At 67.3% G+C, this 12,027-nt stretch overlaps 7 protein-coding genes across 7 annotated transcripts; 3 read left to right on the top strand and 4 right to left on the bottom strand.

The window, feature by feature from the left end:
* Positions 1 to 84: 84 nt before the first annotated feature.
* Positions 85 to 531, bottom strand: MICPUN_59946 (predicted protein; the record flags this gene model as incomplete). Its single annotated transcript, XM_002503491.1, has 1 exon — positions 85 to 531. The coding sequence occupies one exon, from the start codon at positions 529 to 531 to the stop codon at positions 85 to 87; it is 447 nt and encodes a 148-aa protein (XP_002503537.1).
* Positions 532 to 1,561: 1,030 nt separating this feature from the next.
* On the bottom strand, positions 1,562 to 2,296 carry MICPUN_76186 (predicted protein; the record flags this gene model as incomplete). The annotated part of the gene is made up of 2 exons (XM_002503490.1): positions 1,562 to 1,973; positions 2,013 to 2,296. Coding segments are annotated over 2 exons (696 nt in total), but the record flags the coding sequence as incomplete, so codon positions are not given.
* Positions 2,297 to 3,630: 1,334 nt separating this feature from the next.
* MICPUN_101405 (predicted protein) lies at positions 3,631 to 4,142 on the top strand (the record flags this gene model as incomplete). The annotated part of the gene is made up of 2 exons (XM_002503839.1): positions 3,631 to 3,706; positions 3,838 to 4,142. 2 exons carry the CDS (start codon positions 3,631 to 3,633, stop codon positions 4,140 to 4,142), a joined length of 381 nt encoding a protein of 126 aa, XP_002503885.1.
* A 233-nt stretch (positions 4,143 to 4,375) lies between these two features.
* Positions 4,376 to 5,292, bottom strand: MICPUN_59943 (predicted protein; the record flags this gene model as incomplete). The annotated part of the gene is made up of 2 exons (XM_002503489.1): positions 4,376 to 4,399; positions 4,432 to 5,292. The coding sequence occupies 2 exons, from the start codon at positions 5,290 to 5,292 to the stop codon at positions 4,376 to 4,378; spliced, it is 885 nt and encodes a 294-aa protein (XP_002503535.1).
* Positions 5,293 to 5,636: 344 nt separating this feature from the next.
* Positions 5,637 to 8,513, top strand: MICPUN_101404 (predicted protein; the record flags this gene model as incomplete). The annotated part of the gene is made up of 1 exon (XM_002503838.1): positions 5,637 to 8,513. One exon carries the CDS (start codon positions 5,637 to 5,639, stop codon positions 8,511 to 8,513), a length of 2,877 nt encoding a protein of 958 aa, XP_002503884.1.
* Positions 8,514 to 8,658: 145 nt separating this feature from the next.
* On the bottom strand, positions 8,659 to 9,135 carry MICPUN_59941 (predicted protein; the record flags this gene model as incomplete). Its single annotated transcript, XM_002503488.1, has 1 exon — positions 8,659 to 9,135. The coding sequence occupies one exon, from the start codon at positions 9,133 to 9,135 to the stop codon at positions 8,659 to 8,661; it is 477 nt and encodes a 158-aa protein (XP_002503534.1).
* A 568-nt stretch (positions 9,136 to 9,703) lies between these two features.
* On the top strand, positions 9,704 to 11,968 carry MICPUN_83331 (predicted protein; the record flags this gene model as incomplete). Its single annotated transcript, XM_002503837.1, has 1 exon — positions 9,704 to 11,968. The coding sequence occupies one exon, from the start codon at positions 9,704 to 9,706 to the stop codon at positions 11,966 to 11,968; it is 2,265 nt and encodes a 754-aa protein (XP_002503883.1).
* Between the last annotated feature and the right edge of the window lie 59 nt (positions 11,969 to 12,027).

Here is a 12,027-nt window from a genome sequence, read left to right as displayed (position 1 = left end):
CGGTTTAAAACGCGATTCGGCGCGATCTGCATGACTGGAAAGATGTGACACCGAAATACAGAAATATCACATCACATCGAAACGTCAAAACAGGCCAAACTTCTTCCCCTGCGGCTCCTCCGACCCGCCCCCGCCGCTCTGGAACAAGCCGAACACTCCTCCGCCCGCGTTCACGTTCTCCGGGTTCTCCGGCTCGGGCAACGCCCCGGGAGGGGGCGCCACGTACGTCGCCGTCGGCGGCGCCGCGGCGGCTTCCGACGAAGCATCGGAGGGAGCAGATGCGGCGTCGTACGTGGCGGCGGCGAAGCCGTCTGCGTCTGCGTCTCCCCGCGTCAGGTTCCTGGCGTCGATGCCGTCCCTGTCGCTCAGCTCGGGGGCGGTGATGAACCTGGACGTCTGCTCGCTGGTCGCGGGCGGCGCGGCTGCGATGGGGGCCTGGGCCTGGGCCTGCGCGGCGGCCTTGGCGCGGGCCTCGGCCATGAGCGCCGCCTTGGCTTCGTCGGTGAGCGCCAGCGCGGGGGCTGGGGACATCGCGAGCTGGAGCTGAATGGCGAGGAGACCTGGGTTGGGGGGATTAGTGGAGGGGTGGAGGGAGGTGAGGTGGTGGTGGTGGAGGTGGTAGTGGAGGAGGTGGTGGTGGAGGGAGGGGAAGGAAGGAAGAGGCGGGAACGCGATGTGGGGCCGGGGTGCGCGACGAGGATATACATCGCGATGCCGCCGTCCTGGCGCCAAAAAAGCGATCGTTGAAGGACGGGGCGACGGCGGCGAGGCGGGGCGGGGCGCTAATGCTGGGATGCGGCGTACCGGCGACGGCGACCTTTTCGACGGGGAAGCGAACCTCCGATGACCTGCGACGGTGACTGAGGGACGGGGCGAGGGTCAGCACGCGCGGACGCGGGGGGGGGACCACGTCACGCAGTCCGACGTGGACCGATGATCCGATCGGGGGGGTGCGCACCTGGAAGCCGCGACGGGCGCGAGGGTCGCGACGCGACGCGCGGGGGCAGCGGTACGCGCACGCACGGGGGCGCCGAGAATCACGGCGCGGTTGGAGGTGATGGACTGCTGCATCGTGTGAGTGGTAGTGCGCGTCGCCCCGCTAGGGTGGGCGAAAATATCGGACGGGCATCATAAAAGGCGAAACTGCAAAGCGGACCAAAAGCTGATGAGAGACGAGGGAGATTTGCAACACGGAGGCGACCCAAGGGAGCCCGACGGTTGGACAACTTCATCTTCTTTCAAGTTGCAAAGAACGGAGCTTAATACCGCCCCGCCCTGAATCTTCCTACTAGCGCAAGTACAAAGCGCCCGGGCCCCGCCGCCCCGTGCCCGACGCCAAAACAACAACGTCGCCTCCGTCCCGTCACCCTCCCTCGTCACCCTCCCTCAATCAGCGGCTCTGCTCCAACGCATCCTCCGGGAGCTTGCACGCGGGCGCGACAGCCTGGCTCGGGATGTGCTCCCCGGGGCTGATGATGGATGGGAAGCCAAACTCCTCGCACGCCTCTGCGTCCCCAGCCTCGCACGCCGCCGCCCGCGCCCTCGCCTCCTCCTCCTCCCTCGCCGACTTCCTATCCGCCGCCTCCATCACGGCTTCGAGCTCGGCGAGCCCGCCGGGAACCTGCTCGAGCTCCTGTATGCCGAGGAACAAGCCCCACGGCACGCCGTCGAAAGCCTCGGTGTGGTGGATGGTGTGACCCGCGGCGATCTTGCGGAGGAACGGGAGCTTACCCAGCGGGCCGGTGGGGAACCGCTTGTGCACCAAGCCGTCGTGCACGTACATGTACGCAATGCCAAAGAGGGTGATGCCGAGCCCGGCGCCAAAGCATAACCCGCCGAATAAGCCGGGGGTCAAAAACCCATAGGCGCAGAGCGCGAAGGCCGGGACGCCGTTGGCGATGGCGAAGATATCGTTCGCCTCGAACGCACCTTCCCTCGGTAGGTGGTGCGACTCGTGCAGCAGCCAGATCGGCCTGTTCCACTCCTTGCGCGACTTCATCGGCATGGACCACAGCGAATCGTGCCACAGGTACTTGTGCGCGTAACGAGCGTAAAACTCCATGCCCACCGCCGCACCCGCGATGAGCGCCAGCTGCGCGACGAGCTCCGACCAGGGAAAAGCCCCGGTGTCGGACACCTCGCGCAGCAGACGGAGGTAGGTGGCGGTGATGGCGATGGACACGACGCCGCACGTGCTCACCCACGCCGTCCACTCGTACGTTTCGCCCATCTTCTCGCGCTCGCCCCGCGTCAGGCGCTTGATCTTGCGTGGCTCGGCGAGCGACTCGGCCTTAGGTTCCTTGGCGCGGTTGCGCGGGCCGACGTAGGGATCGCCCTCGTCGATGGAGCGCGCCTGACGCGGGTCCTGTCGGTTGTGGCGGCGGGGGGGAGCGGCGGGTGAGCGGGCTGGTCGAATTGATTATGATTAGAGACGCGAAAAGGTGCGGTGCTTTCCACGTCGCCTCGAAACCGTGGATAAGAGGAGGGCGAGGCCCGAGGCGGGCGGAGGGGTCGAGGCGGGGTTCACGGGCGCCGGACGCGCAGCGGATGGGCGCGAACGGGCGATGGGATCGGATGGAACGACGCGGGGATCGGGAGAAAGGGGGCGATGGATCACGCACCGCCACGGCGGACGCCTGATTGACCCGCTTGGGCGCGGAGCTCCCGGGGGACGGGGCCGAGCCGACCTTCTGAGGCTTGGACGGGCGTGCCTGGCAGAGGACCAGAGGGCGCGCGTTACGGCCGAAAGCACCCGCGGGACGGGCACACGCGCGGACGTGGGACGCAGCGCGGTCCCAGGCGCACGCACGGGCCGCTCCGACGCGATGCGCGGTCGCCATGTTGCCCACAGCCGCCATCATCTTGTCTCTGTTGTTGTTGGGTAAAGCGAAGCTTTTACTTTTCAGCCGAGCTGCTCCGAACGACGCGCGTTCAAATGCGGTGGGCCTTGCCGGTGACGTTCACGGGCGTGCGTCGCTTCGGGCGATGCGCTCGAAGGCGTGCCGGGACGAGCTGTTTCGGATGGACCGGAGACCGCGGCGTGCCGGGCGGGCACGGAGTGGCGCCCCGCCAGCGACCGTCGCCGCCTTTCGACTCGGTCGTTTGTTACTCGCAGGTGACGCGTGGCGCCAGGGATTCTCGACCGAACGATGGGAACGACGGTTCTGATTGGGCGACGACGGTTCCTGATTGGCCGAACCGAGGAAACAAGCGGCCAGAAAGAAAACAAAAAAACCGGGAAACGTGTGATTTTTCGCGACAGGGGTCGCAGACCGGCGTCGTCGCTCGCTTCGGGAAATGCGACTCGGGTTTCGAACGGGAACCAGTCTGAAGAAAAAAGGCAAAATACGAATTGGAGTAGGAGGGCATCGATCCCCCTACCTTCCGCATGCAAAGCGGACGCTCTACCATCTGAGCTACTACCCCTTTTTGTTCAAATCGTACGGGCGAACAGTCTGGGAAGAAACGTGTTTTGTCTTCTCCCCAGACTATGCCGCCATACGCTGACACGCGAGTTAGGCGGTTCGGAGACATATCAAGGTGTGCCAGTTTGGCACACACCGCGGTGTTTCTCATGGCGCCCACGCGGACGTCCGCCGACACAATCGGAGGCGACGCGACCCGGGAGAGATGGCCTCCAAGGTGGCTGGGCAGTTTGCCCACATGAAGAATCTCGCCGCGGACTTCGTGCGGGCCAAACCCAACCGTGCGTGCCCGCGCAGACGCGCGCTTCGCCCGATTGCCGACCGGATCCCTTCTTCCCGTCAACCACCGTCCGTCTCACCGCCGCTTCCCGACCGCCTGACGCCCTCTCCCCTCCTCCACGATCCCAAACAGTGTTCGAGCTAGCGAAGCAGCTCCCGGAGTACGGCGTGGGGGCCAGGTTCGCGAGGACGCGGTGGGAGCACAGGGGCGCGCCGGACTCCTACTGGACGGTGTCGCGGATGAAGCCCAAGCCGTCGGGGCGCGCGGGGAGAGCGTGGGGGACGCTGACGTGGAAGGGCGAGGCGAAGGAGGGCGTGCGGAGGATCCCGGGGTCGATGAAGGCGGGGATCTGGCGCGTGTTGGAGGAGCCGAAGACGATGAGCGGGCCGAAGCTGTCCAAGCCGGAGCCGAGCGAGGAAGCCGCCGAGGGGCAGTAATAGGTTTAGTCACGTAATAAAGTCGTCGCTACAGGCTACCGCTCGACTCCACGCGCAGCTCGCTGCCCATGGGCGCGCCCTGCGACGCCAGCGACTGCATCGAGCCCTGCCGAGAGATTTGCACGCTGCTGTGCCTGCTGTGGTGCGGGCTGGTGTGCGACGTCATCTCGACGTCCCGCGTCCGCGTCGGCCCCCTCGCGAGCGGCTGCCTCGCCATCCGCGCCCCTGGGAAGTCATCCTCCAAGTCCGGCCGCTCCCTCTTCGCGCGCGCCCACCTCCGCGATCTCACCCACGCGCCGGCTCCGCACACGCACACCAACGCGATCGCCAGCCACGACGTCGCGCTGTGCGAGCCGAGGTGCGACAGATGCTCGATGCCGTCGTCGACATCCGCGCCCTTCGGGTCGACGTCCACGTCGCATCTCCCGATACGATCCAACCTCGGAAAGTCGGAGTTTACGTACCCGACGCCCCGCGCGTACAGCTGTGTTTCCTCCGGTCCATCGCACACCCAACCCCGGTCCCTGTGCAGGTCGCACGCGCCTCGCATCTCCCCGTACCCCGCGAACCATTCGTCCACCGCGCCCTCGCCTTGGATGACTTTCGCAAACGCGGCGAACCCTTTGGCGTCTAACCGATCCCTGTTGTCCGCGAGGTTGATGAAGAGCTCCGCGGTCCTGTTCGTGGCCGTACCGGTTATAGAGTCGTAACTGGCGCTGTAGGAGATCCAGTGCTTGGCGTTTCCCGAGCTGGACGCGTGCGTCGGCTCGTCCGGGAGGATGGCGCCGGGTGAGTTTTTTCGCCAATCGTACACCGCGGAGACTGACGGATCGGCGGCGACGCCGAACTGGGCGACGAAGCCGGGCAGGATGCGGTAGAGCGGCGACGAGTCGTAGTATCCCAGCCGCGCGAGGTTGTAGAGCCTGTCGGCGCCCGCCGGCGCGAGGTCGCGCCACGCTCGGACGCGGACGTCCCCGGTCGTCGTGTGGAACACCACGTCGAACACCTTCGGGGCTTGGCGCCTCATGTCCGCGCCGGAGGCGTCGCACAGCGCCGACCCGGGGCACTTGGGCGGCGCGGGCCACGCGCTCTGATCCACGCCGGGCGGGGGCAGGGGCGGGCGCGGCGGCGGGGGCGAGGGGGCGGACATGGCGCCCAGCCCCGCGTCGCACGAGCGCTCCTCCACCGCGGACGGGACGGAGCCCTCTTCCGGAAAGAGAGCGCGCCCCGTGGAACCGCGGCGTGAAACCGGGCGAACCGCGCGCGGGCGTTGGTCGGGGTGAGCCCTCGGAAGGATTCGAACGGCTTTCGTTCGAGCGGCCCCCTCTCACCCGATGGCGTCGGTGAACCCCCGCCCGCTCGCTTCTGTCCGCGCGGGGGCCCAATTATCGCCAAATCGTCGCCTCGCCCGGCCCCGCGAAAGACCGGACGTGGGAAAAAGCCGTTATCGTGCCGTCGGAGTCGACGACGTCAGAGCTCGGGGCGCCGCGGGTCATGGCGCGAGTCGAGCCGCGGGTGGACGACGACCGCGCCTCCCTCGCCGACGCCGCGGCGTCGCGGTGCCGCGCCCGCGCCGACGTCGTTCGCGACGCGTTGGCGAGCGCGCATCGCGAGTTCACCGCGCGCGGCACCCTGGACGAGCCCCTCGTCTCCGCCGCGCTCGACGCCTTCGACGGGAGGATCGCGCGCGCCGTGGCGCACGATGCGCCCGCGCTGGGCGGGTTCGTGGACGCGACGGAGGCGCAACTGCTGAAGCGCGACCACGGCGCCGCGCTGTCCAACCTGCTCGCGTTCGCGCGCGCCACCGCCGTCGCGCGTTCGAGGCTCGCAGTCGACGTCGCCTCGTCATCACCCCACGAACGCGCCCGCCTTCACGAGACGACCGGCGAGGGCGGACTTGAGGGAGGACCGGGCGCGGCTCTGGAGCTCATGCTGCTGTTTCCGCGCGCGGAGAACGCGCGCGCGGCGCTGCTGGCGCACTACAGCGACGAACTGACGCGATGCCTGGACGGAATCGATGGGGCGTCGCGCGCGGGGGATGACGCCAAAACCGCCGTCGCCGTCGGCGCTGTCTTCTGGCTCGCGAGACGTCTCGACGTTCGCGGAACCGACGCCAAGCCCCACGCTCCGTCGTTCGACGAGATCGAGCGCGTGCTGACCCCGATGGTGCGCGCGAGGGCGGCGACGGAGGCTGCTGCGGCGTTCTCACCGACGGCCGGCGCCGGCGGGGCGAGTTCATCGAGTGGAATCGCCGAGCTAGCCGCCAAACTAGCCGCCGTCGCCGCCGCCGCGCGAGCGCAGCTCTCGTGCCTCTCGTCGCTGCCCGAGCGCCCGGGGGGCGAGTTCATCGCGCGGGTCTACGGCGCACCGGCCGCTGCCGTCGTGGGCGAGGCGCTCGACGACGTGCTGGACGCGATGACGCGCCACCCAACGGGGGACGACGCCGACGGAGGAGGAGGAGGAGCTACCGGGTCGGTTAAAAACAGTCTCAAAACGGAGGAGGAGGACGACGAGGACGGGAAGGCGGCCCATCGCGCGTGCGTCGCGGGCGTACGCGCGTGGGCGACGGTGCGCGCCGTCGCCGACGGCTTCGCGCTTGTTACGCTGCCCGCCGCGGTGAACGATTCGCTCGACGCCAACGCGTGGCGCCCGACGTTGGCGATTCGCGATTCTTTAACCGCCCGCGTCGCGTTCGTGCTCGAAGCCGCGTTCGCGTCGAGACGGGAGACGTACGAGTGCACGCTACGACGGTTCGCGTTCCCGTCCGCGGCGACGCTCCTCAAACCGCTGCGACGGTTCGACTTCCCGCACGGAGTGAGGACGCCCGCGACGACGCCGGCGATGAAGGCGAGCGAGGTTTGGAACGCGTGCGCCGGGGCGCTTCGAGAGGCGGCCGCCGTCGTCTCCGCCATCGTCGCGAGCCCGCCGCGCGATGAAGGCGTCGTCGACGTCGTTCGTAACGGTCGTAACGGTCGCGCGGGGGATCGCGCGGCGGGGGTGGTCGCGACGTGCGTGGCGTGCCTCGAGCGGGTAGCGTTGGTCGCGGAATATGCGCTGCGAGGGGACCTGAACGTTACTGACGATGTAACGGCCCAGAGTTTTCAGATGGGTTTCGACGACGCGTGGACGGTGATGAGCGCGGCGTCTCGGGCGCGTCGGCTGGCGCGCGGGTGCGAGGCGGCGGTGACGGAGGGGTCGCCCGTTGGTTGGTCGCACGGCGGGTCGGACACAGGGTCGGACACAGGGTCAGCCTTCACAGGCTCGGAGTCGCGTGTCGTCGCCGCCGCGAAGACGGCGGCGGCGCTGGCGACGAAACTCGACCGCGTCGCCGGCGCCGCGGAGGCGAGGGCGATTCGCGCGTTGCTCCGCCCGGCGACGATGACGCTCGAGGGCGCCGCGTCGCAGCCCTGGAGGTGGCACAGGAAACCGGAGTGCATGCCGAACGAGCCGCCGTGGTCGCCGCACGTCGACGCGTGGGCGACATCGGTGGACGCGGCGGCGGCGCGACTCGCCCGCGTTAAATCGCGCGACGTGTCCGGGGCGAGGATGATCGCCGCGTTGGCGACGCTCGCGGCGGCGGAGGCTGCGGGGGTGTACCTCCGAACGACGCCGTCGAGGGCGTGGAGGGACCGGTTCGCGTGGGATTGTCGACGCGTCGCGACTGCCATTCGCGACGTGGATGTATACGTCTACGACGCCTCCTCGGTCGATGCCCAGGGTCGATACCCAGTCGGGGAATCAGACTCTCTCGGCCGATCGCGGCGGGTGGCGATCGCCAAGGCGCTCGTGACGCGCGCCGCGTTACTTCGCGCCGACGTCCACGAGGTGATCGAGCTCCTCCCCGAGCTCGCCGCACACGTGGGGCTGGGCATGGCGAAAGTGGCGACGGGACACGGCGCCGACGACGTCGCGTCGATCGCGCGGGGGCACCCCTGGGGACCGGGACCGTCCCCCGAGGAGCTGTGGGACGAGGAGGAGCTTTGGGACCAAGAGGTTGATGGAGGGGACGGGGAGGACGGGGACGGGGACGGGGACGAAAAGTCGGCACCCGGGGACCCGTGGCGGTGGCTTCCTCGCGACGCGGCGACGCGGCCCCGACCGACGACGAGCGCCGAGGTGCTCGAGCTCGACGCGTCGTGGCGCGCGGCGGAGGATGCGCTCGCGAGGACGGCTCCCATCGCCTCGGTTCACGCGGCGCTGTGGCGGCGGAGCGAGCTGGCGGACGACGACCAGACGCCGCTCGACGAGGCTGAGGCGGCGGGTAAGGAGGCTGTTCGGGCGGAGATCGAGAGGCGCGGCGGCGGGGTCGCGGCGGCGGGGGCGGACGACGGCGGGTTCGGGGGTTGGGGAGACGGCGTCGAATTCTACTGACGCTCGAGTCGCTCGACGGGTGTTTATCGTAGACTAACTAACTCACCTTCTGTGTCGTCAGACTCGACGCCGACGGTGGCGGTCCGCTCGCACGCATCGGGAGCTTTCGCTCTTTGGTTTCCTCTCGTCTGCGTCGGTGGCGTCGTTACTGTCGGCGTTGAGTTGAGCGATTACTCTTGCACTCCTTGCACTTAGAGCGCTGACGACCGTGCTCGCAGATTTGAGACCCGCCGCACTCCTTGCACTGAGTGCGCCGACGGCCGTGCTGGCAGATTTGAGACCCGCCGCACTCCTTGCACTGAGAGCGCTGACGACCGTGCTCGCAGATTGAGCCCCCGCCGCACTCCTTGCACTTAGAGCGCTCACGACCGTGCTCGCAGATTTGAGACCCACCGCACTCCTTGCAGAATCTGCGCCACTTCCCGTGCGGACAACCGCTGCACACCTTGCAATTCGACCGGTACTTCACCCCGTGCTCGCATGGCCCCTTCGTGGGAGGGGCTCTCTTCCGCTTCACGCCCTTCTTGGTCGCATCCTTCTCCTCCATTTCGCTCTCCGATCCCTCCATCTCGGCGACGCTGGCGTACAGCCGGTCGAGGTTAGGTCGCCAAATCGTCGACATCTTCCCCGCGAGATCCTCCGACTTTTCGTCTTCCTCGTGGTCGTCCGCGGGAGGTTCGACGTTGACGGCGGGGGGTTGGTGGTGGTCGTCGTCGGGCTCTTCCTTGACGACGATGGGGACCCCGCTCAAGAAGGGTGGGTGCCAGATGGTGTTCATGGCGCACGGCGATACGAGTTATGACGACCTGGGGTTGGGGTATCCAGAAAACCGAGCGTTCCCAGAAAAACTGACAGCGACTGGCATTCACCAGACCACACTGCCACTGGGGACGACTGGCCTGACTGGCCAGCAGCTGAGCAGGCTGGCAGCCGCATGGCCGGGGTGCGAGAAAACCTTTTTCCACTCAGACGGTCTTGCTACAACGCAGTGGCGCTGGGACGGCATGGCCCGCGACGATTACCGCGACCGCGACAGGTCCCGCGACGCCCGGAGGGACGACAGGCGTCGCGATGACCGCGGGAGGAGGGACTCGCGCGGCGACAACGATCGTCGCCACCCGAGGGGCTCCTCAAGGGATCCGCACCGAGACGCGCGCGACAGGGACCGCGACAGGCGCGCGGACGAGGACATGAACCGCGACCGACGCGCCATTGACGACCGTGTGGGTAAAGCCTCCGACGGCGACGCGTCCGCACCCGCGAAGAGGGCCGAGGTACGCGACGGTCCACCCGATGAATCCCCCCGACGAACGAAGATCGGATTGGGCACCCTAGATTCAACCCTAGATTCCTCCTCGTCGTTCCGACTTCGCGCCCCAAACGCCGACTCCCCTCACGAAGCCCGCCCCGTTCATCCCACGCAGCCGCTGTCGCTCGAGGAGCTCCTCAAGAAGCGCAAGGAGGACGCCGAGGCCAAGGCCAAGCCCACGTTCATGAGCAAAAAAGAGAGGGAGGAGGCGGCGCTGAAGCGATTGGCGGAGCAGAGAGCCGCGGCGCAGGCGAGGCGCGACGGCGCGATAAACGGCGTAGACGCCGGCGACTGGGCCCGCGAGCGACGCCGCGAGGAGGAGCGCAAGCGCGAGGCCGAGCGGCGCAGGCTGCGGGACGAGAAGGCCAGGGAGGCTGAGCTCACGCAGCTGAAAGAGGCGTACATGGGCGCGGAGAAGGTTAAGAAAAAAGTCGTCAAGGCTTCCGACCGGTTCAAGTTCAAGTTTGACTGGGAGAGCGCCGAGGACACGTCCCGGGATCTCAACCCGCTGTACGACAAGAAGCACGACGCCGCGCTGCTCTTCGGCCGCGGACTGCGCGCGGGCGTGGACAGGCGCGAGCAAAAGACGCAAAACGCGGCGCACCAGATGAACCTCGTGTCTCGATCTCGAGCAGACGCGGGCGACGCGATGACCAAGGCGGAGGTGCGCCGTTGGGACTCCCGGCGCAGGGACGAGGACGAGGCGTACGAGCGCGCGGAGCGTCGCATGGCGTCGAAGCACTGGAGCGACAAGGCGCTGGACGAGATGAACGAGCGCGACTGGCGAATCTTCCGCGAGGATTTCAACATCACGACCAAGGGCGGGCGGCTTCCTCTGCCCATGCGCTCGTGGGAGGAGAGCACGATGCCGGAGCAGGTGAAGCGCGCCATACAAAAGGTGGGATACGCCAAGCCCTCGCCGATCCAGATGGCGTCCATTCCGATCGGCCTGTTGAAGCGCGACGTCATCGGCATCGCGGAGACGGGTTCCGGAAAAACGTGCGCCTTTGTCGTGCCCATGCTCGCGTACATTCAGGAGCTGCCGCCCATGACGGACGAGGTGGCGGCGTTGGGGCCCTACGCCCTGGTCATGGCCCCGACCCGCGAGCTCGCGCAGCAGATCGAGGAGGAGACGGTCAAGTTTGCGCAGTTTATGAACTACAGGGTGGCGTCCGTCGTGGGCGGGCAGAGCATCGAGGAGCAGGGGTTCAAGCTTCGGCGCGGGTGCGAGATTGTCATCGGGACTCCCGGGCGCATCATCGACGTCTTAGAGCGGCGGTACACCGTGCTTCAGCAGTGCAACTACATCGTGCTGGACGAGGCGGACCGGATGATCGACATGGGCTTCGAGCCGCAGGTCATATCCGTCATGGACTCCATGTCGGCTGAATCGCTCAAGCCCGAGGAGGAAGCCGAAAAGATCGACGAGCAGGGACTGGAGGCTAGCCTCGGCACCAAGTACCGCATGACGTACATGTTCTCTGCGACGATGCCCCCGAGCGTGGAGAAGCTGGCGAGGAAGTACATGCGCAACCCCGCGGTGGTGACCATCGGAAGCGCGGGCAAAACCTCGGATCTCATCAAGCAGATTGTGCAGTGGACCACTTCAAACCAAAAACCGGCGCAGCTGGAGCTGGTGCTGTCGCAGTACCCCGACACCCAGGCGATCATATTCGTCAACACCAAGAGGGTCGTGGACCACGTCTCGAACCTGTGCTTCAAGATGGGCTACAGCGTGGGCGCCATCCACGGCGGCAAGAGCCAGGATCAGCGCGAGGAGTCGCTCAGGGGGTTCAAGCAGGGGGAATACGACATCCTGGTCGCCACCGACGTCGCCGGTCGCGGCATCGACGTCAAGGGCATCGACCTGGTGGTCAACTACGAGATGCCGCTCGTCATCGAGAACTACACGCATCGCATCGGTCGCACGGGTCGCGCCGGGCGGCAGGGCACGGCCGTCTCGTTCTTAACCTCCGAGGACACCGACGTGATGTACGAGCTCAAGGAGCTGCTGACGAACAGCGGGAACCACGTTCCGGGCGAGCTGGCGAATCACCAGGCTGCCAAGGTGAAGCCCATGCGCGACGCCAAGGGCAACAAGATGACCCGCGACCAGTACATGGGCATGCAGGACATCATCCACTAAAAAAAGGTAGACTCGGCACTTGAGGGTTTTAGTAGTACCGAAGGTTGTCCGCGACAACA

The sequence above is a fragment of the Micromonas commoda genome, chromosome 7 (assembly GCF_000090985.2).
Source record: "Micromonas commoda chromosome 7, complete sequence".
Classification (NCBI taxonomy): domain Eukaryota; kingdom Viridiplantae; phylum Chlorophyta; class Mamiellophyceae; order Mamiellales; family Mamiellaceae; genus Micromonas; species Micromonas commoda.
The sequence above is the reverse complement of the archived record's forward strand: the minus strand, read 5'-3'. Positions and strand labels throughout refer to the sequence as shown.